This window comes from Penicillium manginii (genome assembly GCF_028828005.1).
Source record: "Penicillium manginii strain IBT 31320 chromosome Unknown utg000009l:1.0-3297300.0:1.0-3298630.0, whole genome shotgun sequence".
In the NCBI taxonomy this organism is placed as follows: domain Eukaryota; kingdom Fungi; phylum Ascomycota; class Eurotiomycetes; order Eurotiales; family Aspergillaceae; genus Penicillium; species Penicillium manginii.
This window is the reverse complement of record NW_026643110.1, coordinates 573,528-598,973: the sequence shown is the minus strand read 5'-3', so window position 1 is coordinate 598,973 and position 25,446 is coordinate 573,528. Positions and strand designations below refer to the sequence as shown.

The 25,446-nt window shown below is 50.8% G+C and overlaps 9 protein-coding genes across 9 annotated transcripts; 5 read left to right on the top strand and 4 right to left on the bottom strand.

Annotated features, from left to right (window-relative positions):
* Positions 1-396: 396 nt before the first annotated feature.
* On the top strand, positions 397-3,038 carry N7533_012001 (uncharacterized protein; the record flags this gene model as incomplete). Its single annotated transcript, XM_057108651.1, has 5 exons — positions 397-436; positions 724-1,988; positions 2,048-2,519; positions 2,578-2,876; positions 2,943-3,038. The coding sequence occupies 5 exons, from the start codon at positions 397-399 to the stop codon at positions 3,036-3,038; spliced, it is 2,172 nt and encodes a 723-aa protein (XP_056953752.1).
* A 290-nt stretch (positions 3,039-3,328) lies between these two features.
* N7533_012000 (Trans-aconitate 2-methyltransferase) lies at positions 3,329-4,132 on the bottom strand (the record flags this gene model as incomplete). The annotated part of the gene is made up of 1 exon (XM_057108650.1): positions 3,329-4,132. One exon carries the CDS (start codon positions 4,130-4,132, stop codon positions 3,329-3,331), a length of 804 nt encoding a protein of 267 aa, XP_056953751.1.
* Positions 4,133-5,011: 879 nt separating this feature from the next.
* On the top strand, positions 5,012-8,518 carry N7533_011999 (ATP-dependent 3'-5' DNA helicase; the record flags this gene model as incomplete). The annotated part of the gene is made up of 1 exon (XM_057108649.1): positions 5,012-8,518. The coding sequence occupies one exon, from the start codon at positions 5,012-5,014 to the stop codon at positions 8,516-8,518; it is 3,507 nt and encodes a 1,168-aa protein (XP_056953750.1).
* A 670-nt stretch (positions 8,519-9,188) lies between these two features.
* N7533_011998 (Zn(II)2Cys6 transcription factor) lies at positions 9,189-11,449 on the bottom strand (the record flags this gene model as incomplete). The annotated part of the gene is made up of 3 exons (XM_057108648.1): positions 9,189-9,450; positions 9,524-10,320; positions 10,391-11,449. 3 exons carry the CDS (start codon positions 11,447-11,449, stop codon positions 9,189-9,191), a joined length of 2,118 nt encoding a protein of 705 aa, XP_056953749.1.
* Positions 11,450-13,803: 2,354 nt separating this feature from the next.
* Positions 13,804-14,068, top strand: N7533_011997 (uncharacterized protein; the record flags this gene model as incomplete). Its single annotated transcript, XM_057108647.1, has 2 exons — positions 13,804-13,900; positions 13,950-14,068. The coding sequence occupies 2 exons, from the start codon at positions 13,804-13,806 to the stop codon at positions 14,066-14,068; spliced, it is 216 nt and encodes a 71-aa protein (XP_056953748.1).
* Positions 14,069-16,733: 2,665 nt separating this feature from the next.
* Positions 16,734-17,464, bottom strand: N7533_011996 (phosphoribosylglycinamide formyltransferase; the record flags this gene model as incomplete). The annotated part of the gene is made up of 2 exons (XM_057108646.1): positions 16,734-16,979; positions 17,054-17,464. The coding sequence occupies 2 exons, from the start codon at positions 17,462-17,464 to the stop codon at positions 16,734-16,736; spliced, it is 657 nt and encodes a 218-aa protein (XP_056953747.1).
* Positions 17,465-18,277: 813 nt separating this feature from the next.
* Positions 18,278-20,931, bottom strand: N7533_011995 (RING-H2 finger protein; the record flags this gene model as incomplete). The annotated part of the gene is made up of 6 exons (XM_057108645.1): positions 18,278-18,400; positions 18,467-18,742; positions 18,797-18,884; positions 18,932-19,041; positions 19,094-20,503; positions 20,581-20,931. The coding sequence occupies 6 exons, from the start codon at positions 20,929-20,931 to the stop codon at positions 18,278-18,280; spliced, it is 2,358 nt and encodes a 785-aa protein (XP_056953746.1).
* An 806-nt stretch (positions 20,932-21,737) lies between these two features.
* Positions 21,738-23,063, top strand: N7533_011994 (uncharacterized protein; the record flags this gene model as incomplete). The annotated part of the gene is made up of 1 exon (XM_057108644.1): positions 21,738-23,063. The coding sequence occupies one exon, from the start codon at positions 21,738-21,740 to the stop codon at positions 23,061-23,063; it is 1,326 nt and encodes a 441-aa protein (XP_056953745.1).
* A 387-nt stretch (positions 23,064-23,450) lies between these two features.
* N7533_011993 (uncharacterized protein) lies at positions 23,451-25,094 on the top strand (the record flags this gene model as incomplete). Its single annotated transcript, XM_057108643.1, has 1 exon — positions 23,451-25,094. The coding sequence occupies one exon, from the start codon at positions 23,451-23,453 to the stop codon at positions 25,092-25,094; it is 1,644 nt and encodes a 547-aa protein (XP_056953744.1).
* Positions 25,095-25,446: the final 352 nt, after the last annotated feature.

The following is a 25,446-nucleotide window of genomic DNA, read 5'->3' as shown; positions in this document are numbered from 1 at the left end:
CCCTTAAATTGGGGGAAGTTTTCTGACTTTTTTTTTTTTTGAGAGGGTGGCTGACTCTTCCATACTGCAAGTCTGTTTGCTAAAAAAAAAAACAAAATTAAAAAGCAAGAAACCGAGGACTAAGTCAAATTGTTGTCGAGTACCAATTCAAAGCGTTTGCTGCGGGGCGGAGCGGTGACCGGACAACAACACTTCATGACTTCCTCCTTTCAACCTCCCTGTTTTTCTCCCATCCGCAAAACCTTTGACCTTGGCTAGGCTTGTCTAGGCTGCTACGGTCGTTCCTTCGATAATCGCTTCGATCCAGCCCTGCGCTTCTCTTAACTCATCTACTACTTTGCATCTGCAACAAAACAACTTCGCCCACAGCTCCGTTTTCGGCGACGACCATACGCAATGGCCTCTGTTTCGGACGAGCCGAAGCCTTCGACCGGTGGTAAGTGTTTCGGACTAAAGCGCATTATTTCAAGAGCATGAGGGTATTGCTAGGATCCCAGCTGGTGTCGCAGGGAAGACTCGGAGAATGAGCAGAGCAACATGGCAGAGCCGGCGGGTAAGCGCCCTGGCGAGCGAGTTCCATCGTACCCCTCTTTGGGCGTTGCGCTTTCATCCGGTGTCTCCCCTGCGGTTCTACTCTATTCCTCGTCAATCTGGATCCATTTCGATCTTCACTTGCGCATTTGGAGCCTTCTAGAGTTCTGACAGAGTTTATCATCCGCGCAGTGACCACCCAAGATCCCCAGTCCCCACCCTCCGACAATGACGGTGGCGAGCGCCCCGTTCGCAAGCAGCTAAGGGAGACCACCATCGAGTCTACCCCATCCAAGGAGAACGGAAGGAAGCGATCCTTTGAAGAATCACGAGACGGTCCGAATGATTCCCCCGATGACAGCAGAAGAAAGCGATCACGGGAAACCACGCCCAACAACGGACAGTCTACCGGTGCTGCTACCTCCTCAAATGTGAGTGACCACGAACATAATCCCGAGCACCTCCTCCCGGCCACCCCAAAGGACCTAGCCAAGGAAGATTTTATCACCGAAGTGCCCCAGACGGAAATTCCGGAGACACAACTGGATACTTCTGCGAGTTACCCGAGGCCCGCAGATAAAGAAGAGCTGGGCACCGATTCTGCGTGGGAGGCATCCGATGAGCTCTCTGCCGGGACCGATGAAGGTGATTTTAGCTCTGGGCTTGAAGAACCGAAGAAGTCGGAAGCTAGGAACTCCCGTGACCATTATAATAAGACCAAGAGAACCGAACCTTCTGCTTCCCAGCTTTTTGAGCAGACCGGTAGCCCCAGCGATCCAAGGATGCTCGCAGAAGTTTCTAACCCTGAACCCTCGGCAAGCATAGAGTCCCAGGAACCCCGTCCATTGGATATAAACCCACAACCAAAGGAATCCAACATGTCCGCAGGCTCAGAATCCTATGAAGATCATCCGGCACTCAAGGCTTCCTCGATCGAGCCGGATGAATTTGAGGATCACCCAAAGTCGCAGTCGGATGATTCTAGCGATTCCCATGTCTGCAATTTACCGAGTCAATATATTGAGTCTGTTGGTAGCCAAGAGGCTGAAACGGCTGTTTATAATACTCGAAATTCGGATTCTGGGAAAGCTATGAATCATCTACAGGACATTGACCACCCTGAAGATCCCACTTTGCTCCAAGAGAAACCATCGGAATATAATGCCCGACCCAAAGCCTCTTTCAACCCCCAAAACTCGAGATCCATCGAGTCAGAATCTAGGAACGAGAACCGCGTTAACACAGACCCCTCGTCACAGGAATTCTCGAACTCCGCAACCATCGAATCCGCCAAGGGTCTAACAAAGAAGCGAAGCCGGGAACAACTAGAAAAGGAATCACCTAAGAAGTCGGAGACGATGTCTGATCTCGCGCAGGAGTCCGACTCTGCTAAGAACGAAAGGGAGAAAAAACGACACCGCGACGATTCTGAGGAGCGCGATCAAACCACTAATAAGGTCCGTTCGTTCGATGTACATCTCATTCCAACCTCTTGCTCTGACTAATCATATTTCAGCTCTTTTCTGCTAGTGCTTTCGCTAGCGCAGCTGATTCGCCGTTTGCCAAACTCGCCGGCGCCAAATCGCCATTCTCGACCGATTCACCCGCTACCACAGAAGACAAGCCCGCCTCTAGTTCCGCATTTGCAGGATCTGCGTTGGGTGGATTTGCTGGCTCTGAAAAGTCTCCGTTTGGCACCCTCGGATCAACAACGTCATCTGTCTTCAAATCAGCCAGTCCCTTCTCCGCTACGCCTAGTGCTGTTGGATTTGGTGGAATTGGAGGCGGATTTGGGTCTGCTGCTCCTGCTGGTAAAACTAGCTTCGCATCTCCCAATGTCTCCTCCACGTTTGGTGAGACCAAGGCGGCCAAGCCCTTAGGCGCTGAAGAATCTGATAACGAGGAAGATGAAGGCGAAGGCGAGGGTGCAGAGGAAAACAATACATTCGAGGCGGCTAAGACCGATGAGCGATTCTTCGAACAAACCAGTATGCTCACTCCGCTCCCTGGCACTTCATGCCCAGACCAACTAACATGGCTTTACAGTTGAAACTGGCGAAGAAGAAGAGAAGACAATTTTCGTATGCAAGGCCAAACTTTTCTCCTTCACTGATGGCGAGTGGAAGGAACGGGGTATTGGCACTTTCAAGGTTAATGCTCGGGATGTTGGTGGGAAGAAGGTTGGCCGCATGATCATGCGAGCTGATGGTGCCCTTCGCGTCATGCTAAACAGCCCCGTCTTCGAGGGTATGAATTATGGAGATGCTAAGAATAAGGCCCCTACCAACAAGCAAATTTTCCTGGCCAGTACAGAAGAGAACCGCACTGTTCCTCTCCTGCTTCGGGTAAGTTTCCATGCCTGTCGCTTTCACTTTCGCCCATGTGTCTCATTCACTAATCATCTCTCGTAGACTCCAAATGAGTCTTACGCACAGGATTTGTACAGGGCTATTAGGAAGTTGTTGACCGGGGAAGACGAGGATGAGAGTGACGATGAAGATGCATGAAGTTTTAGAAGTCGCGGGGGTCTGTTATTAAAACCTGGAAGAGAAAGAGTAAACTAGGCTTCGGTGCATCTGGAGTTACATCTGGAGTTCGCGCGATCACTACGGTGACCGATACCTGATTATTAGCGATTATGAATTTCATATGTTGCAGACAGTTATAACTATCCGTCGTTCTTGTAGTGATCTTCCTTCAGGTCTACTCGGTCAACCATGAAAGCATCTGAATGAAAAGTTGGAACTTGAAGGTGAAATTTATTAGATTCAATGCTACATACATACATCGACCATCCTTACTTCTTAACAGCAACCACAAACAAACGCGGATAGCGCAGTAACACGCGGCTATCTGCACAGACGGGATACGCTTGTTGCAAGCGCTTGAGATATTCTTTCAAGAAACCTTCTTTCTCCTCAGGCTGCAGGGGATCCAAGAAAGGCCGCAGTCCAGTGCCCTTGACCCACTCAATAATAGCAGCATGGTTCTCAAGAGCATGATAGTAGCTGGTGTGAAAGATATTTACCTGAGAGGAGACAGGGATGAGCTGATCATAGATCTCCTGAGGAGTCTGAAACGTATCCCTCCCAACACTCGCAAGCTTCTCAGCCCACGGGCCCGAAGTAGCAGTTTCCCGCATCAGAACGTGCGACGGCTCTGCGAGGTTATCGGGGACTTGGAGGGCGAAAACACCGCCGGATGGTTGGCTAGCCATGAGTTTTTTAACGATCTCGAAGCGTTCTTCCTTCTTCAGCCATTGGAATACGGCATTTGAGTAGAAGAGGTCAACTTCTCCGGATGGCGAGTAGGAGGTTAGATCTTCCACGGTAAAGTCAAGATGGGGAAGTGTCGCCTTGGCTTTGCGGATCATGTCTGGGGAAGAATCGATCCCCACCAGTTCGGCGTCGGGGTAGCGCGACTCTATGACGGCGGTTGAGTTGGCTGGGCCACAGCCCAGATCTACCACTCGCTTTGGGGATGTGAGGGGCACTCGAGCGAGAAGGTCGCGTGCCGGAAGGGTTCGCTCATCCTCGAATTTGAGGTATTGGGCTGCGCTCCAGTCGTTGAGGGCTTTGGCCCCTGATGATGCAGTGGACATTGGTCTGTGGCGGAGTGGGATTCCGGAGTTGAAGGCTTTTTGGGAGAGATGAAATAGTCTTCTGGAGGGGGATCGGATAAAGTAGGACATCGTCTCGAAGACTCCTGTTTTGAATGACTGGAAAGAATCAATTGAAGGGTTGATAAGTGGAAACGCAGAGTATATAAGCCCGCGTCATCGGAACTGGGGGAATGGAGGTCTAGTGCCGATCGCTGAGGCAATGGCAGACGAGGAAGAACACAAGCTCCTGAATCGGCAAATGTTCTGCAAATGATTACGACGGAAAGGTTTTCATAATCCAAAGTAATGACTGAGATTCGTTCCAATAATCACAGAGTCGCATTGTAAGAGAAAATTCGTGGGTAGCAAAACTGCCGATAATCGGCATGAAGAGCTGTAGAAGGCAAAGAATGTTCAATTCGGATGGAATGCCGAACCTATTGTGGATATTATTATCGGTCCGAAATTAGCAAGGCTGAATAGAATACTCCTGGTTTGCATATGCTCTTTTCATGGGTCGCTTGGAAAGCTTGATACAAGGTGTCGTTGGTGCTTAATTCACATGCACTTGGAATTCACCAAGTTGTATAGATGGGAGGGGGAGCTTCGTCATGATGGACCCCCATCTGGGTAATGATAATGTGCAACCGTTCTGAAATAGCTGTTTCAATTCAATATAGCCATAATGTCGTAATTTCGACCAGCTCCGTTCATCTCTTTTACAATGGCGAGCTGTGAATTGTGCCAAATCAGGTTATAGAGATATGTTGCACGTGACCACGCGTCTAAGGCGCTTTTCACCTCGCATCTGCATCTTCCAGCTGGACACTCCCACCCATTCAATACCGCCTTGGTGGAAGATCGATATGGACCGCCAGAATGGCGGATTTCCCAGAAGCAGCCCACAAGACCCTAAAACGAAAACAAGACCACAATGAACCCCCTCCGATCACCGGCAAGGCCGCAGCAAACGCGTCCCCTGTGATCGAGTCTCTTAACGCACGAGACTCCCAACAGCTGGGAAACGGCCAGCAGAAAAAGCGGAAAACAGAACAGGGAAAACAGTCAGCATCAAATGGGAAATCCAAGGCTCCGAAGAAGAGATCCCCGTCCGCACCATGGCCGGATGCCTTCAAGCAACTTTCGCAGACACATCGTGCCTTGAATTTGGTGTATACCTTCTGCTGTACGCGCAAGCACTTCGCAACCACATTCGATAATATCAGAAAGGCAGTTCAGGCCCAACTGGGGAAAGGGAAAGACCTCACCGTCGAGGATGTGGCTAGAGTTAAGGCGATCGTCCCCCAGGCAGTGCGCTTCGAATACGTCGACGAAGCAAGTCTCGAGGTCATGACGGTCGGGGATAGAGAGACGATTGAATATGGGTTGCATAAACGTCACGGCTCCCTGAACGCGGAGGATCTCGCTAGCTCGGATGCTTTCCAAAACCACGAGTTTGGAAGAAATGTTTTGCTCTTCGAATTTGTCGACGGAGACCTCAAGCGAGAAGTCCCGCATCCGAAAACTGGCGAGCCGTCGAAACCAGTCCGCCGGATGAAAGACGAAGATTTGAAAATGCCGGTTTACAGCCAGAAGCAAATGCTTTCTCTGATTGAAAAACGCAACACGAAGTTCTCGGACGCCATTGACGCATTCCTCGTTAAATGTGAAGACAAAGGTATAGATCCCGCTCTGATACTCGAAGACGAGAAAAATGTCTTTCTGCCAACGCCTTGGGGTAGCGGTGGGAATACTCCTTCAGCATCAAAGATCCCAGCCACCATACCGAAAGAGCGCAAGTCTATTGCGGAAATCATCGCCGAGATACGAGAGATGGAGTGGTACCATGCCCAGATTGTGCCGGAAGGCCATCGTGTATTCGATGCCCAGTCACCTGTTTTCGGTGATTTGAATTTCCAGCTTTCACAGGACATGGTCAATGCCCTCTACAATACGAGGGGCATTACCCAGCTCTACTCTCACCAAGCAGAGGCTATCAATCATTTGTACGATGGCCACAATGTCATTGTTTCCACCTCAACGAGCTCTGGCAAGTCACTGATATACCAAATCCCAATGTTACACGAATTAGAAAAAGACCCAGACAGCAGGGGTATGTACATTTTTCCTACAAAGGCCCTGGCTCAAGATCAGCGGCGCAGTATGACCGATCTACTGCAATACATGACTGGTTTGCAACATGCAATGGTCGACACATTTGACGGAGACACGCCCATGAGCAGTCGTGACCTTATCCGTGACGAGGCGCGGATCATTTTCACCAATCCCGATATGCTCCACATCACTATCTTGCCGCAAGAAAGCGCCTGGCGCACTTTCTTGAAGAATCTCAAATTTGTTGTGGTAGACGAATTGCATGTTTACAACGGATTATTTGGCTCGCACGTTGCGTTCATCATGCGACGTCTTCGCCGGACATGTGCGGCGGTGGGCAACCGACATGTCAAGTTTATTTCCTGCTCTGCCACAGTTGCGAATCCCGAGCAGCACATGAAATCTATCTTCGGAGTGGATGATGTGAGACTGATCGACTTTGATGGATCTCCCTCCGGCCGCAAAGAGTTTCTCTGCTGGAACACACCATTCAAAGACCCGACAGACCCCACTTCAGGACGCGGTGATAGCGTTACTGAGACTGCGAGATTGTTTTGCCAGCTGGTTCTTCGGGGTGTCAGGGTGATTGCATTTTGCCGAATCAGACACTTTTGCGAAGTCCTCTTGCAGGCTGTACGCAACGAGTTCCGAGCTCTTGAAAGAACAGAGGTTGGCAACATGGTCATGGGATATCGAGGTGGCTATAGCCCTCAAGATCGCCGCCGCATCGAGAAGGAAATGTTCGAAGGAAAGCTCATGGGTATCGTGGCAACCAATGCCTTGGAATTAGGCGTTGACATTGGCTCCCTTGATGCGGTTATTACCATGGGCTTTCCTTACTCAATTTCCAACCTGCGCCAGCAAAGCGGTCGAGCCGGACGACGTAACAAGGACTCACTGTCTGTGCTTGTCGGAGACAGATATCCAACAGATCAGCATTATATGCAAAATCCCGATGAAATTTTCACTCGACCGAATTGCGAGCTACAGATTGATCTGACTAACGAGCTTATCCAAGAAGGACACGTCCAGTGCGCGGCATTCGAAATGCCCATCCGTCCGGATGAGGACTGCATTTACTTTGGTCAACAGCTTTTTGCCCTCGCAGCCACGCGATTAACTAAGGATAGTATGGGATTCTATCATTGCCATGAACGATTCCGTCCCCATCCTTCACGATGCGTTTCAATCCGCGACACAGAAGACCAGCATTTCGCGGTAATAGACACAACCAATAACCGCAACGTCGTCCTCGAAGAAGTAGAAGCCTCCCGCGCCTTCTTCACCATCTACGAAGGCGGCATATTCCTCCACCAAGGCCAAACCTACCTCGTCAAAGAACTCAACACCGAAAAGTTCTTCGCGCGCGTCCTCCGCGTCAACGTAGACTGGAGCACGATGCAGCGCGATTTCACCGACATCGACCCGATCGAGACAGAAACGATGCGCCTAGTCAGCACCGACACCTCCGGATCCCGCGCATTTTTCGGCGCCGTCCAGATCCACGCCGTCGTCTACGGATTCTTCAAAGTCGACAAAAGAGGCCGCATCCTCGACGCCGTCGCCGTCGACAACCCGCCCATCGACATCTTCACCAAGGGGATGTGGCTCGATGTGCCTTCTCTCGCAATCGAGATCCTAGAGTCGCACCAGCTCAACATTGCCGCCGCGATCCACGCAGCCGAACATGCGGTCCTCGCCCTACTCCCTTCCTTCGTCGTTTCCTCACCGGGCGACGTGCGGACAGAATGCAAAGTCGCCAAGAAAGAACTCCGCCGTTCGCTGCACCGCGCCAACGACGCCGAGCAAGAGAAGATGAGAAAAAGTCTTCAGCCGCCGAAGCGGCAGCGGCCCGCTCGTCTTACGTTCTACGATGCCAAGGGCGGGTCGTGTGGTTCTGGGATTGCGAGTAAAGCGTTTGAGTTTATCGGGCTGCTTTTACGACGTGCTGTGGCGCGGATTGAGGCTTGCGATTGTGTTTCGCCGCAGGGGTGTGTTGAATGTTGCTGTGATGAGCGGTGCAAGGAGATGAATGTTGTTATGAGTAAGGCTGGTGCTGGTGTTATTTTGAGATGTTTGCTTGGGTGGGAGGTTGATGTTGATGCTTTGCCGTGGGGCGAGGAATTAGATGGGGAGGCATTTGGCGCTGGGGAACTGGCCGGTGGTTTGGAGACGGTCATTAAGGCAGGGGATGTGCCGTGGAAAAATGGTTGCCGTCCCGACAATGGACCCGGGGATCGTGTAAATGTTGATAGTGGAAAAATGTCGTGAATCATAAGTCACATGTGAGAGATGTATAGGATATGCAAGTTAAACAAAATATGATGCCGCTTCTATGTCTTGCACTTGAAATCCCGAAGTTTGTTGGGCAGTGAGTGTCCCAGCGAGAAGGTTCCCGGGTATAGAGAGAGGCCCAAGGGGGATGATATTAGTATTTTTTCAATGATATGGATCCGAGCAGTTGGGTATAATAAATGTACACATCAAGTCATGACTGCAGAAAACCATGCAAAACTCAGAGATGGGGAATATGGCAGTGGAGATGACAGAGAGAGAAGAAAGATAAATGCTGGAGGATGCTGGAGCAACTGGGTAGATAGGCAACTGGGTAGATGGGAAGGAAACCAGAAAGAAAGCCCTGGAGCCTGCCAGTGAGAATGATGCGGATTTTGGTGGATATAAAGCACACACAGGCATGAGACGAAGTGCGCGCATGATGCTGGTAGGGATTGTTTTGCGCCAATATGTCTATCAACTGGGTATGGGAGCCACAAGTCGATAATGCCCCAAGTCCATGTTAAAATGGACAGCCGACATGGTTCTCAAAGGAAGGTCTGGCACGCTTGCATACGGGTATGGCGTTTGTGGTGGTATGGTCTGGTGTGTAAGACAGACCATACCCCAAATGATTTCATATGGATATCATCGATAACAGAGACTCTCAATAAAGCCCACTGTGGCTACTTGAAGGGCTGTGCTCTTCATCCTGATCATCCATATTCAGCTTCCAAAACATCGACTTCATATCTCGCACATTTTCGCGGAACTCGTCCCGTGGCTGGCTCATCCGTTCAGCGGAGAGGGCGCGGATTTCGCGGATAATGTCAAAATATCCTTCGTCGTTTGGCAGCCACCAGTGTTGAAGTTCGGGAAGTTGCCAGATAGCGCCTAAGGCTTCGCGGAATTTCGGGGGGATGATGTAGCTAAGGAGATGAACGATTAGCATTTAGATCCATTCTCGGGATAAACATGATGACGGCGGTCTATTACACTCACCCGTTTTGCTCCATGATGGCCAATTTCCGCCGAGACCACATTTGGTGCTTGGTATCCTTGATGAGGAACATGCTGGCGAGACCGATGCTATTCTTGTACCCAATGCAATGCCCATAACCCTTGTTCGGCCAGCGGTCAATAGTTTCGAGCAGTCGGCATTGTTCGAATGCCAGGCTTTGCAGTTCTGGGAGTAAGGGCTGCTTCAAGGCGAGCATTGTTTGATACTTGAACATCAATTCTGTCGAGAGAAGGTCGATCCAAGCGTAGTTTGCATCCCACAATGGCCCCGTATGAAGAACGCCTGGAACGTAAGGATCCACGATATCATCCTCGGTCAAGGGTTGTTGATTTGGATAGGACCTGACAGTGTATTCGGAATCATCGAACTCTCTGATGATGTTTTTCGCCCGCTCCATCGTTTGGCCGAGTTGCTGGTTTTGGATGATGAACTGGTCCATCGGAATCAGACCACGCGACAATCGGGCATACAACGAGGCCATTTCCAAACCGAACCGGCGGTTGATTGACGCAACCAATGCGAGCTGCTTCGCAGGGTCGTTGGGGTATAGAGCCGCTTGCTCTGCGTCGTATTGTTCCTTGCCGATGTACCAGTCCCGAGGGAGAACCGCCTCGGTGCCAGCGACGATTCCGACTACGATGTCGAAGCGCGCGTACCACAGGAAGATATTTGTGTGTAGTTCAACGGTGTTGGAGGATTCTGGCGTCAGTATTTCTCGCACCAGTGCGTGAGATGCCTGGTGATGATCGATCAGGTTCACCCAGTCTCCAATGTATTCCTATGATTAGACGATAAGAGTCAGCGAAAGATTTACGGCTCTAGCCTGGAGTTTTCAAAAGGAATAGTACCTCGAAAGTCGTCAAGACAAGAACGGTGCACAATGTTGCTTCCGTATGTTCCTCCCCGGAGCCCAGTGATTTCCGCAAAAGAACCAGGGCTTTATTATAGTATTTCAGAAAGCTATAGAGCTTTCCTCCTGGCACGTTGAGGGTATGGAGATAGGCGGCAAACCCCACTAATGCATATAACAAAGGATCATAGCCCATCGCAAGTTCAATGATGCTGTCATGGATGAAGCGGTCGCTGCTGGATCTCAAGAAGAAATGTTCGTGGGAGATGAATTCTTGATGATAATTCAGGTAAAAACGCAAGTCCTCTGAGAGGCGGGAGGAGTTCAATAGGTCAAGCGTAGTATGGCTAATGCTAGCCGATCGCACGCTCATTGACTCAAAGCGTGAAGATGACTCCGTTGAAGGCGAACTACTTGGGTCCAGATTGTTGAAGTTTTCAGACTCGGGCGTCTGTCTCATGTGTCTGTTCATCGACTGTCCGCTCTGTGTCCTGTTCATTTCGGGGCGAGACTTGCTGCCACTGGCTGGTGGCGATGGCCGCGATACCAGGCCGGAGCTTCCGGGTTCTTCTTCATCGATGATGGGCTCTAGAGGACTGACTAGTTCACCATCTGGCTTTCCAGCAGAAGAGTCACTTCCTTGTGAGGCCGGGCGAGAACCACGAGATTTCCCCACGGCCCGGCCTCCGAGCTTGGAGGCGGATGATGCCGCGGGGGACGGATAGACACATTCTCGACTACCTTTTCTGCAACGCTCACAAAGAGGACGAGATTCATCGCATTTGATACGACGAGCACGACAGGTGAAACAGCCGCTTCGGGTACGTTTGTGTTTCTTTTGATCCGGGATGGCTTGGAGCAAGGTTGGTTGCTTGGGCGGATATGGCGGAGCGGGTACGGCCATCGCCGGGGCGGCGGAGGGATCATGCCAAAACGCAACGCTGTCGGGATACTGCGTGGGCCCAAAGAGCGAATACGCCGACATGCCCGAGTCCTGCTGCATTGAATCTAAGAAGCCACCCAGAGCGGCCTGTGGTTGATGATATGACTGCGCCATGATGGTTGTGGTTCCAAGTGCGGATTCCCCCTTCAGCTCATGTATTTCGAATGGGAGATTGCATCGTAGAGGATGACGATGCGGACTGTGACGAGAGAAGGCGAGAGAACAAGTGGGACCAGGGAAAGCAAGATAAATAGAGGGAGAGAAAGGAAAAGAGGAGAGAGAGAACAAGAGCACACAACTTTGGAAGAAGTGGAAGTGGAAGTGGAAGTGGAAGTGTAGGGGGTGGGGTGAGGTTGACCCAGACTATTGGACTGTTGGACAGTTGGACAGTTGTGATGTGCGGAGATTAAAAGAAGCCTGAGAGAACCTTTTTTTGTTTTTACTTTCTTTTTCTTTTTCCTTTTTTTTATTTTCCTTTAGATTTGCATAAAATAATTCTCTGCCATCTCGGGGCCGACTCCGGTCCACATTGGATTTTGTATCTCCATGTCTCCATTTCTCTATTTCTCCCTTATATTCATGACTCAACGAGTTAGGGATGGTTCATGGGCTAAGTGAGCAACTGCCTCTCTCACGGAGAAGAGTGGAATTGAATTCCAACCGGGCCTGCATATTAGACAGCTCGTATGGGACTCGTCACTCACCCCAGAAGAGAAGTAGGAAGTGGGATGAGGATTAGCAGAAAACCAAAATGCCAAATCCACGTAGTATTTACAGATCATTGATGTACAGTAGCACTGGATGGCCCCCTTTCTTCCCCACTCTAGTTGAGGATCGTCCTCTGGGCTTATTTTTATCCTTAATCCTTAGTCAGAAGATCCCCACGAGCCTCGGGTCTCGGTGAACTTGAAAGGGGGAAAGTCTTGCTGGACGATCCTCGCAAGCCACAGGGCGATGATATCAGCGAATTCAATTTCCTAGGGCTTTGAGAACGGGCCCGAGCCCCAATTTGCTGGGTCCATGCAAGCCTGTGATGCACGCCCGAACGAACGAGAAGGGAGGGGGGCCGATCCTGGCATGATCAGAGCATCTGAGACATGCATAATCCATGCCTTTTCTACGCTCTTTCTCCAGCTTCAGCTTCAATTTAACCGCCCTCTACTCCGTACGGACGGATTACGGAGTACCTGGTAGGTTGAAAAGGTTGAACAGATTGAACAAGAACCCGTCGGAAGCACCCCGAACCAGCTGTCGGAAATTTCTCGTCTGATCAAATTGATTGCGCACCCTCTGGTACAAAGTGGAACCTGCCGAGAAGAGATCAATAGCGTGGGCCTAGGGGAAATAAGATGGAGGAGACACCTCGGTGATGGTTCAAGATTCGGAAGATTGGGGCCCGAAATGACAGGCTCGGTCTGATAGAACGGCGCATTCCGCACCAGGTGACTGGCGCAGTCGGCAAATCTGAAACCTCAAGGGGCGCATCGAGAATATGCCGAAAACGTTCTGTTCATGACGGAGATTCCTAAGTGGAGCCCGGGTTGTAACTAAGGGACTAGAGAAGTGGAGCCACTGAGCTCATGAATGGATTTATGATTCATGATTGGGAAGGACGAGCCGGGGAGGGTGTGGAGGTGAGCGAGACGGGGGAACTTGATCCCAGCTTCCGATGGGGGCAATATGCGTGGTCTCTGGCCTCCCATGGTCATTGCAGGGATGGAGATTGGAACGATATCTCCAGGGCTCTCAGCTGAAGGCTTCCAAGTTTTCTTCATATTTCCCCTCTCCTCCTCTTCATCTCTCCTCCTCGGGACGATGGAACAATGGATATGCCCAGCTGGAATCGACGGTGCCTGATCGACCACCTGGGCAGAATTTGACAGGTGCGCAGAGAAATCATTATTGAAAAAGAGAGAAAAAAAAAAAAAGGGGTGGGCCGAGTCCTCCGTAGATCAAAAAGACGCTAACGACAGGTGCACTGGGATCGACTCCATCGGACTTGAGCTCTCCAGCTCCAGTACGATCATGATCAGTGATCAATGATTGCAGGGGCAAGGAACAATGGTAGATCATCACGCCAGTGGCGGTTTTTTGTCCCTATTCGCCCACGTCAGAGGGGAACATTAGCCCAACCACACCCAGGAAGGGCTAAGGAACAGTCCGTCGCAAGCCCTAACAGCCTTAGACACCTCACTATTGACGACGGGACCTGCACAGTGCACCGACCTTCCGACATTTCTCGCCATGTGGGTGAAAGGTGAGCCGGTCAAACGCTGAATGGTGCGCTCCTTGACAGACTGTGGGCCTCTTGGTCCACAATGCCCTTGCTAGGTTCCACCACGCCGCACTGTTCTTGATCCTATGCTATGGACGCTCTCGAAGTCGATCCTTGTCCATGTTAAGTCTAGCAACTGCACTGGGCCGAACTGGGTAACATCTCCGTCCTAGATCTCATGCCCTTCCCCATCATGGCCATAGCTGCTACCGGGACTTGGGGAAGACCGGTTGATGTCTCCACTTATGCGTTACTGGACTTACTGCACCCTATGCCTATTTTGGTTGGTCGTGAGAGAGTACTCCGTACTACCAAACCTATCCCTAGAAACATTTCAAGGACGACGGCAGCAGCAGGCAGAAGAATGGAAGAGTGCGTGGGGCCAGGCTCGTATATTCGTATACGTCGACCGACACGGAGAATTGAACCTCCATTTTATGGCGAAAAAGGCACGGTGAGAGGCGTTTGAATGCTCGCAAGCGGCATAGTCATTGAATTCTGTGTCTGAAATGATCTATGTGTCAGATTCATGGTGTACAAAACGACCGATTCCACCGGGATTTCAAAATATCAATCCCCCAGGCGGATAGCTGAGGGAAAAGAGACCCGCAATGCTCAAAACCGTAGACCCGCATACTCAACTTGCCACAGCTCGATCTGATTCCACATGACAATCCTGGACATGATCGGCATCTTCCAGGGTATGGTGTAGTCATTTACGGATACGGAAACGCATTAAATGTGTGGCTAGCGGGTCGCAAGTCAGCCTCATCTGGACGGAAAATATTGATCACACAAGATGAAGCATGCTCGACTCCAAATCTACATACTATGCCAAAGAATTAAAATTAAAGATATAGCACCATTGGGTTAATGCGCTTTTTTTTTTCTTTGAGAAAAAGCCTAGGAGTTCCAAGCAAAGTGTCTTACGAGTGCTTGCAAAGATGAGACTCCACGATCAGGTCCACCTTGGCCATGATCCGGCGGAACAAAGGACCATCAATTGATGGCAGGTAGCAGGAAATCCACTCAGCTCCACATACTTAGACCGGATCTATATCAGCCGGATCCATTTGCAAATATTGGCAAGTTTGAGGATCGGACGATACTCAAAGGAGAGGAATATGTCAATTTTGGAAGCTAGATAACTTTGATGGAGCGGAGTCGCGCGATCCAAGGGCTAAGAAGCCCCCTGTAAGGTCATGCGTACAAAATCAATTATGCTTAGCCCTTCTTACGGCCGATAGATGGGTGTCGCAGTATAGGCTGCGGATAATAAGCCCTACTACTAGTAGTCTCTGCGCAAGGCCTAGTACAGAATTTCACATATCTGCAATATGTATAGTAGAAATTGGGAAACAAGGGGTAGAAATTCATACCAATATAAGACGGGGCATAGTTATCGCGCTGTGAATAGAATTGTCAACAAGGATAATTATCTTCATTGATTTCAAAATGTGTAGTGACCTAGCTAGCTATTCCAACAAGTGGTGGCTTTAGACTTCAGCTGTGCATTGAAGTCCAATCGATCAAAAACTTATTTCTCTATTTTTCTCCACTGGCTGTCCGACAAAAACATAGGACTAGTAATACAGGGCAAGATAAATGAAGAGGAGCTTGGTAGACATGGATTTTTCAAAGAAATCTATAGTTAGGTTACAATTGAGAGTTAGACGTAAACATGCCAGTGAGAGGCTAGAATCCCATATCCAGTAGGTTAGCAACAAAAGTATTCAAAGAACCTAAGCAAAATCCCAACATACGGAGACTCTTGTCATTTACAAGACTACACTGGTCTCCTGGAAATGGCCATTGAATCGAGTGTTAATAGTACGAAAAGCCACGAGCACAACCCCAAAAGACCACGCACCGGAAATCATTACGCTCCGACACGAGGCGCAGAAGGTGTGCAGAGATCGGCCGATTCCAAGAGGTCCATCGGATACGACTGCCTCAACGCAAGAACAATTGAAATTGAGTTAACGCCGGCAGTTTGAGAGAGAATATGGTGTGGAATAGAAGAGATTGGGGGCGCAAATGTGGCTCCCCCTTTCCAACTGGTCAATTACTACGTAGTAACTCCGTACTCCATACGGAGAACTGGATAGGCGCCCTAGGACATGCTGTCACGCAAACCCACATGGTACTTTTTGCACCCCTGATTACGGAGTAAACACACTAGTACGCTCTTCAAGGATTATCCCATGGAGGGGACGAGCGACCCAGCCCCTAGCACAGGAGCTAGCGGGGGGCGGCGCAGTGGGATCTGTCACTTTGTGGTCCTTGGGGAATGCCGTGAGTGCCGGAGTGGCGGCCACGATGGAAGATCCCAACGGCGGGATATTGCCCAGGGGGATGGTCTGGTTGCTGATCCTTTGACTCTAGCTGGGCTGCACTGTAACATCCGCGGATTTTTCTGGGCCTTCCATTGTCCATCCCCCTTGTCAAATTTGATGCATGTCGCGTGGCTCCGGGTGATTTGCCTCGGAGGGGCGCACTAGGCGCATCGGGAGTTTGGAAGATACCACCAAGCATGTGATGAGACCATGACCGGTGAGGTGGGTGCAATTTCACATCCCTGTCAGTCCTGCAAGTCCTGGAATTCCCAGCGATCTGATTGCGTATTGTTGGACCGTTCTCGTTCAATTCGTGGCGCTCCGTTCATTTCGCACTATGCAGACGGGAGTATAGTGGGAACCTTGATCCAAATTACACCTTTTCTTTCTTTTTCTTTCCGCGTTCTAAAAGTTCTGAACCGAGTTTTGATGGCCCAGTTGCAATAATTTGAACTATGGATACGTTCTCTTGGCCCCCTCGGCATTGCCCGGCAAGCCTTGAGGTTGTCCTTGGGTCTTGGCCCAAGCTTGGACCGATAACACTGCCAGTGGGCGGGCATGGGATATTACGGAGATACGGAGTTGTAGTAAGTAGATTTTCTATTGTGAGATGATTGTTATTCACTTTCTAATTCCACACCTAGGTACTCCGTACATCTAAGTTTTCAGATATTTATAGTCATTAATCGTCAATGGCCGGGTGATATACTTCCATCTTGGGAAACAATCTCCCGATAATTGGCAAATCCCTACCCTTTCATTGCCAACAGCGGGTCCATTCACCAAATCATTGTTTCTGGCCTTGCAATTCCTTCAGCACCATCCCGACACCCTCAATAACAGTTCCCCATTCGATTTCATGAACCCGAGTCCCAAAGGCATCGACGTCCTCGTCCCGTCCCTTCTGGAAAGGAATCTCCTTGACCAAGATCGGCTTACCCATATCCACCTCGGAAATCACGTCATGAATCATGACACCAGTCTTATCGATCTTTCCTTCCATCCATGCAGCATGAGCCCGCTCAATTGCATTCTAAATGCGAAGTCAGAAAAGACATCCCTCAACCTTAGTGTGCAGGGGAAAGCTCTCGTTTGGAAACTACTCACCACACCATTGAATTGACCAGGCAGCGCAGGGTGCAAATTAATAATGCGAACATTCGCCTTCTCCAACGGCTCCAGGAACTGCGGCGAGAGAATATGCATGAATCCGAGACAAATGACCAGTTCCGGCCCGTCGGCCAGAATCAAGCGTGCAAGCTCAGCATCGTATTCCTCGCGCGCAGCCTGCACGCCCTCCGTCGTCGCAGGATGCTGCTTCTTGTACTTGACGAGATTATGGTATAGTGTTGGGATGTTGGCCTTGCTGGCACGCTCGAGGCCGAAGGCGTCCTTGCGATTCGATAGCACGCGGACAAGGGTGGTGTTCAGCTGGCCCTCGGCGATTTTGTCGATCACGGCTTGGAGGTTGGACCCATTGCCTGAAATTAGGACTGTGGCACGGATTGGGGAAGACATCGTGTGGGTTCGATTGGGTTGTAGGAGGTTTCCTTGAAGCGAAGTAGGTGTGGCTTGGTGGGGTTTCGGTCGCGCGGGCTCGTCGTCGCGGGTCGGAGGGGTTGTAAGATGGACCGCGATTGCCTGCAAAGCTTCCCCGTGAATTTTGAAGATTCGAACAAGGTAATGTCAATTGGTGAGATCGTAGAGTGCAAACGGCACAAATTGAAGAACAAAAAGTCAAGCCGGTATCGCTGAAGCTCGCCGCGGAAATATTTTCGCTTACGTGATCGAGGGGCAGCGGGGCAGCGATCTACTTTGATTTACTAGAATTATGAGGCACAGCCTGGATGAATAGCAGAACTTGAAGAAAATCCGAGAAATAAACTGTACAACTTGGTTGATAAACTATGCTGATTATGATGCGGGTCTCTTAGTCAATCTTTTCACTCTTGCACCGCCACTCGAACATAGTTGTCCTAGATGCCGATTCACGCCCGGGCAACTACTATTGCCAACAAGTCAAAAGAGAACAGTAGGCTAAGAAAAATACAGACAAAAACCAACCGAGACCTTGAAAGATAGCTGTTTTCCAAACAAAGAGAAGGGACAGAAAAAATGCGCCATCTCTTGGCCAAGAGAATAAATGGGAGACAAAAGTATGAAAAGCGCCCAAAGACGGCGCAACAAAGACAGAATGCCGAGGGGATATCCATGAAGAAAACTCGTAAAAAGGCTCTAAGAAGACGCTGGATGCTAAAGTTCAACGGGGAGAGAGATAAAGGCCAAATGACAATGGGGAGATCTGACGATGAGGGTTGAAGACACAGCGCATTAGATGGCTGTGCCTGGAAATGCAGGAGGTTGCTCGGAGGTTGCTGGCTCGTCGCCATTGGAAGTTTCGTGGACGCCTTGGCCCCGACAGAGAGGGCATGAGTTTCGACCCGTGGTAAGCCACTGCCGGTTTAGTTAGCATTCTGAGACACGGCAAAAGCCAGGCAGTTGGAATATGTAAGGGCTTACCTGATCAATGCAGTCTCTATGGAAGACGTGTTTGCATTTGTTCAACTCACGAACTTCTTCGGCTACTTCGTAGTCACTCAGACAGATTAAGCAGCGCTCTCCATCTGAGATCTGAATGACACCCGTACCATCCACAGACTCTGCGACCAACGAACCACCGTACTCGACAAGACGGAAAAGACCACCCGCGGAATTGACATCGTCTTGACTTGCGACAGGAGGCTTGGCTGGCCCCAAAAGAGACGATAGCAGAATCATGTCCTCGTATGTGGGGTTCTAAAATACGACATTAGTAAAACTTCCATTAGAAAGGGAATGATAGAGACATACATCAGTGAAGAGACTCGGCGTCGTTAGAGCTGGGTGGTTCTCGGATAAGTTTGTCCCGACCACGTAGATGAGCCAACTTCTGCCCCCGCTAGGGGAGGCTGGTCAGGCTCAACCACGCCATTGCGGCGAACAGACCCTGACCCAAGAGCTCGATGACGGGCGAATTCGGAATCACTTCGTCGTCTTTGGCGAGCGGCATTCAACGGAACAGAGTCCTCAGACGGTCCCGCGGGAGGCTGCATGGACTGCCCTTCATGTAAGTGAGGTAGAAGCGCGGGTGACAACGCAGATGCAGACGACGGCCTGCGGCTTGGGGTTGAAGTGCCGGAAGAAACAGCAGACAAGCCTTGTTCGGCAGGGGTGGAGGGTGGAGGATGAGGTCCAGGAGGACTTTCGGACAGCGCTGATGGGGGGGTAAGCCGGGTTCGCAGTTTGATGTCCAACATCAGACATTCTGCGTGAAGGAATAAGACCTGCTTGGCGTAAGAAGTCCGGGGCTCTGGATGGTGGGACCCCGGCGAGGCCTGCAGGACGTGGAGCATGCATTCTCGGCTGGCCTTCTGTGCCTTGTCCTAGATCACCTTGAGCATCCTGGGGTCGTGGGAGGCTCGGTGGGAGGAATGGCAACCCGAGGAGAGCATCGAGACCTGCACCACCGGGGGCTGGTGGGCCTTGTTCACTATTGGCACCGTTACCCGATGGGACGGATCGAACACCCACTACAACCAGTGTGACAAGTCGTCCCTCGCCTCCCTCTGGTGGCTCGTCTGCAGATATCCCCTCATTTGGGGTCCTGAGGTTCTCCGAGTTCTCCGAGCTTGACCCAAGGGGATTAGAGCCAGTGGCTGAATCTGAATTGGCAAATCTGAAGACTCGCAAGAAATTGACTGGAGGTGTTTGTCGATCACTGGGAGGGTTACTAGGCCCCTCTCCGCCAACCGGAGAAGGTTGTCCTTGGGGAGAGGTAGCATGCTGTAAGCTCTGGATGAAATTCTCAAGCGAGCCCTCAATTCCGTCATTGCCCAAGGCCTGTATGTTCGGCATAGCAGGGCCTGTAGTACCGGAAAGTTGAGCAGCAATGGCAGCTGCCGCGAGTTGTAGAACTCGAGAAAGAGGGGTCTGTTCTTGTGGTCGCAATGCCCGAGATGATCGCGCACGGAGGAGGCCAGGGAGTCGACGCATTCCCATGATTCCAGCGTTTGGTTGATCGGAAGCGGGCAGGCCTGCAGTCAAAGACGGTGGCTCCATCCCCCCCATATCGGGTAATGGATCCCCAATTGATTCTCTCCAGTCCAAGCGAGTGTCCATTTCTTGCGGTAAGTCATTAAGATGCTGGTCTGCTGACAGATGTGGCGGATATTCATGAGGTGGAGATATGTCAGAATGTGGCTGGCCAAACATGTGAGATATTGGGGTCGATATCGAATGGCGCACGCGATTGAGGCGTGCGCTTCGTCGCCAAGAAGCCCGATTGGGCTCAGGGAGTCGCCGCTCGTTATTGGGAGCATCAGGGGTGCCCGATGGGTCCTCGCGCGAGGGAATGAAGTAAGGCCCTCTTGTAGACCTCCGGCGGGTCACTCCTCTTGATCCCAACGCACTAAAGGGGCTAAAGCGACCACTGCTGTGGCCTGTCTCGGACCTTGGGGGGGGGTTCTCGAGACTAGTCCATGGCGGTGTGCATGGCCCTCTGCAGGCGTCTCTTCTTGGCTATTTAGAAGCCCACGAATAACCGAGTTGGGCAGGAATCTAGATCCCAGCCTGGACATGGTAGATTGTCTTCTAACCATCCGAGCAATGGCCGCGGAACGGTAAGCTCGATCATCGTCATCTTCTATTTCGGCGTTTCCTTCTTCCTCGATACTGCGCATCTGATGTGGACTTCCTCCGGAGTATAGAGTAGGTTGTTGCCAGGTCTCCGTAGGGTCATTCGCTTCACCTGAGCCTGTTTCTTGCCCATTAGAGTGAGACATCCCCTCTCTACTTGAGGATCCGGCCTGCCCGTTCTGTTCAACTGGTGGTCGATTGTTCATATCTTCATTCCTTGCACTGTGGCCGCGCTGTATCGAGTGAGGTGCCAAGTAATCCGGGTAGATGGTGTCGGGAGGATCTCGAGCCGTAGAGGAAGACTGTCCCATAGTAGCAGGTCGCCGATGACAGGAGAGTATGTGCAATGTCAAAGACCGTCGACTGCCATAGGTATTCCCAAGCAACTTATGATGATCGTTTCGTGTCTGTTACGGGTGTATCTCTTCCCTGTCAACTTATTCCGGTCTGGTGGGAAATTTTTTTGGCGTTTTCCGGGCGTAGTTGACGAAAGATATGATTCGGAGACGCTCGGCAGGCAGGTCGGAGTCGGACTAGGCGGAGCGAACGATAGTAACCGAGGGATGAAAGAGCGTTGAAACAAAGCAACAAGGAATCGGCGAGGCGGTTATGGGTGAACTTCAATGGGAAGCAGATATGTGATATGTGCTATGTGAGACAAGTTGACTGTCCAACACCAAGTATTGCGATGGGGGAAGGTCGACTTGTCTGACAAGCCCACGCCCACACGTACCCAAGATAACCCACCGATGCGAGGAGATAGAGGGGGTGGTGTCCGGCGGATTCCGTGACGACGCCCAGGGGACGTGGATCAAACAAACGAGCACCGAGTGAAAGGAGGAGGTGGAGGAGAAGAAAGAGGGGAGGCGAAACAGAAGGTAAGGGGAGGTCCAGTCCAACGTGGAAGGATGGGGTTGGGGTTGGGGTTGATAGCGCGATAAGTGTAAGTGCTGTGAAGATGTTTGCCTGTTTTGCTTCCCTTCCTCCGAGTAGCTTTCACATCTCCGGGACTTTTTCAACCTTGAACCTCCCCTCCCCCCACCCCACCCCACCCCACCTGGAATCAAATCGTTCTCTGTTTCTTCCTGCTTGATGGAACTCGTCTCCTTCTGAGTATATGGCGCCTGCCGTGTCGGCCTCGTCCTTTGCCTTGCCACTACCTCGCTGGCTGCAGCCGACGAGTCCTCGAGTTGCCCAATATGATCGTCGCAAACGCCATAGGGAGACCAACCCATGGAGCGATGGTGAAGATGTCGATGGAGATACTACAGATGCCAGCGATGGCACCTCCATGAGGGACTCGGCTCCTGCTGGACCGCCCCTCGTTCTCACGCCGAATGAATCACACCAATACCGAATCGCTGGACTACCTCTTGATCAAGAATTACCGCAGGGGCGTTTCCCTCATGCGCCACCCAAGAAGGATGAATACAACAGAGGTAGACTACCGACTCAACTATCCCACGACCTGGCCACGATGTCGACTCCCTTATACCCTCCTCAGTCACCCGCGCATACCGGTAGCCTTCGACTGCAGCACCTAGCAGCATTGACCACGATCCTTCATCGCTGTTTGCTCCAGGGAGACTTCACTCGAGCTGGAAGGGCATGGGGGCTTATTATGCGAGAGCAATTTAGAGGGAGGCCGACAGATGTCCGCTCGGAAACTCGGTGGGGGATTGGTGCTGAGATTCTGCTCCGGCGAGATCAACAACCAGCCCCGTCAATTGATCACATTGCGCCTACGGATGCAGCTACCGGTGGCCGAAAGCCTCTACCATTCACTCACAAGGGCTTTGCAGAGGCAAAGGAGTACTATGAGCGACTGATACTGAACCACCCTTACTCGAAAACTCACCCGCATTCGATCTCATCCTTGCACTTTTATCCTGCCATGTTTGGCTTGTGGGTCTACGTTGCACAAGAAGAAAGTCAATTTGAAAGGGATAGAATCGACGACGAAGAGTCCGATGAAATTTCCGATGAGGACATGATAGACGAATACGGAGAACATCGCGAGTCAAACAGGAAGCAGGCACTTGTTGCAAAAGTTCGCGGTCAGGAACTCGAACAAGCTCAGCAAATCGCAACACGAATCGACTCGCTTCTCGGATCACCCCCGTACACCGATTCCCCGGAGATTCTCGAGCTTCGAGGCATGGTATCACTCTGGATTGGCGATTTGCTTGCTCTTTCACTGGAGAAGCCCCCTCCCGAATTCCTGGATGAATATGGCTATGATGCAATGGATACGGATGGAACAGATGAACCATTCGAGGTTAGACGCGAACAAACACTTGCTATGGAACAACGCAAAGTCGAAATACAAAAGTCAGAAGAGTTTCTGGACAAGGCGAGGAAGCGCAGACGGGGTGTCTCATACAATATGGAACATCTACGTATTGAAAGTCCATCAGCTCCAGCATCTCCCTCGCCCTTTTGAAACCCAGATTTGATACTGAGATAGACCTAACTGATATCATACTATATTGGACTGGCTTGATGTCAAGGCTCTTCCAAGCCGATCTGTGTAGCAGTAAGAATGATCGTTTCAAATAATAATTATAATCAAAAGCCACAGAGCTTTAAAATATGTACCAAACGAAGAAATCACTAAGTTATTTTTAAAATACTAAGAAAATAAACCCTTTTTTGCCATTGCTTTGAGAAGCTCTGCTGCACGTGACCACGCGACATGACCGCGTCGGACAGCTTTGACAGACACGAATTCCCCATCATCTCGACGCTAGTTGGAGTGGGATTATAGAAGCCCGATCTGTCTTCCCTCTTATGCAACCAACAGTCACCCGGCGCAAAAACTTGATTCGCCATGGGGGTGGGCGATTATATCCACTCCAGAGAAGCTGGGCAGCCTCGTGCCCCCGCCGACTTAGGTCCATTACAGCGCAAACTACGGGCCGAGCAGGCTAAGATGGGGCTGCCAACCTCATACCTGGATGCACCGAGCTCGATCAACAATGCTGTGCCACGGTCTTTTCAGCCATTAAATGCGGCCCCTGACCAGACTAGGCCACCTTCGGAGAACCCGCATGCCCAAAATGGAGAGCAAAGGGACCCGTTTGACACCGACGTTGAGGGTGTGGACGATTCGACCATTGCTGGTACCAGCGTTTTTGGTTATGAGGATAGCCCGCAACAGCCACATATATCGTCAAATGCAAATGCAAATGCAAATGTTGGCGAGACAACGACCTCGCCGCGGCCATCTTACTTGCCTCGACCTGCCCGTGGGCACCGAAACTCCTGGTATGATGGAGGCCTTGGCCTCGGTGATCAAATCATGAAGAAAGCCGGATTTGATACTGATGATATTGGAGACACGACCAGCCAAGCAACATCATCAACTGGAGGCGACGACGAGAAGAGTGAAGAGCCTAATACCAACATCGACCCTTTGCCGTGGCAGGCGTCGCATAAGCATCGCTCAACAGAGGAGCCTTTAAGCAAACGTCTCGAAAACTTTTGGTCTGCAAGCAGAAAAACGTCCGCAAAGCCAATGGGCACGGTGGCAGTAGAGTCACAGCCACAGTCGCCTCGCCATGAGAACATGGCTCCTGAAACTCAGGTACCGGCACGGAAATTGGGCCACATGCTTCCTCCTACCTCAGCTCGGAAGATCATCTTGCCCCATACCATGTCAGGAACAGGAACACCGAGGACAAGGACACGCTTTAGCCCTCCGAAGCAATCACTTTTTGATCGTCTAGATATCTCACCAACCCGCCATGGTTCTGAGCCGCCCCCCGAAACTGGACGGACTCTCAACATGATGTCCTTCCAGGAACCAGACCATAGCGACGATGGAAGCATTCACGATCTAGATGAAACTATTCGCATTGGCAGTAGCCGAGCTAGCGAACATTCGGTCCATCCCTTCGACATCACCAACATCAGCGACTTGGAGCGCGATGACGACGACTTGATGCGCGACCCTTTCATGTCACGCTCCACTGCCACGCGTGAGCGACGAAACACAGTCATTCGCACGAACAACAAACGCCAACTAGAAGGGGACTATCCCCCACAAGTTCTCTATCAAAAGTCTTTTGCCGACCTACAAGCAGAGCCTTTCGAAAGAGCTCCAACCCCGACGCCTCCTCCTATGAAATCTCCACCGTTGCCACCAAACCCTGCCCTTCTTGCCGGCATGCAATCTACAAATGGCGCCGCTTCCCAGCTTCTGGGCCTGTCAGAGCAAGATCGCCAGACATATCTGTCGCGGATGTCTGTCGATGAATGGGAAGATTGTGGCGACCAGCTAATCGACCGATTTAGTCACCTGCTCACTGAGATGAAGCAGTTGCGCCGGGCCCGTCGACGCACTGCTGCTATTTTCGAGAACGAGATTCTGCGCCGCCATGACCAAGTCGAGAAACAAGATTCAGAGCTTTCGATGAAACTGAATGAAATGAGATCCGGAGGTGTTGAGGTTCTGCGCGGACGAAGCTCATGAGCTGATGAATATTTCTTTTTTTTTCCCCTTGCCTATGCTAGGCCTCACCCCCTTCTATTTTTGTTTCGAGATGCATCACCTACGATATCCGTGGAGACTATTGTTTCAAGGCCCGATCACGGATCGGGATATTTCATTTCCGGCCATACTCAATACCCTATCCCTAGCATTCTCAGCCTCCATTGGTAACCATCAATGTTTTTTTGTTTACGCGGAGAGCATCTTCTATGACTATGAAGTCATTACCCAATACAAATATTGATCTAATAAAGAATGTATGATATGCACAATAGCACAGCCTATGCCATCTAAAATCCACATACAAGATCCCAGTAAAAATCATCAAATCCCC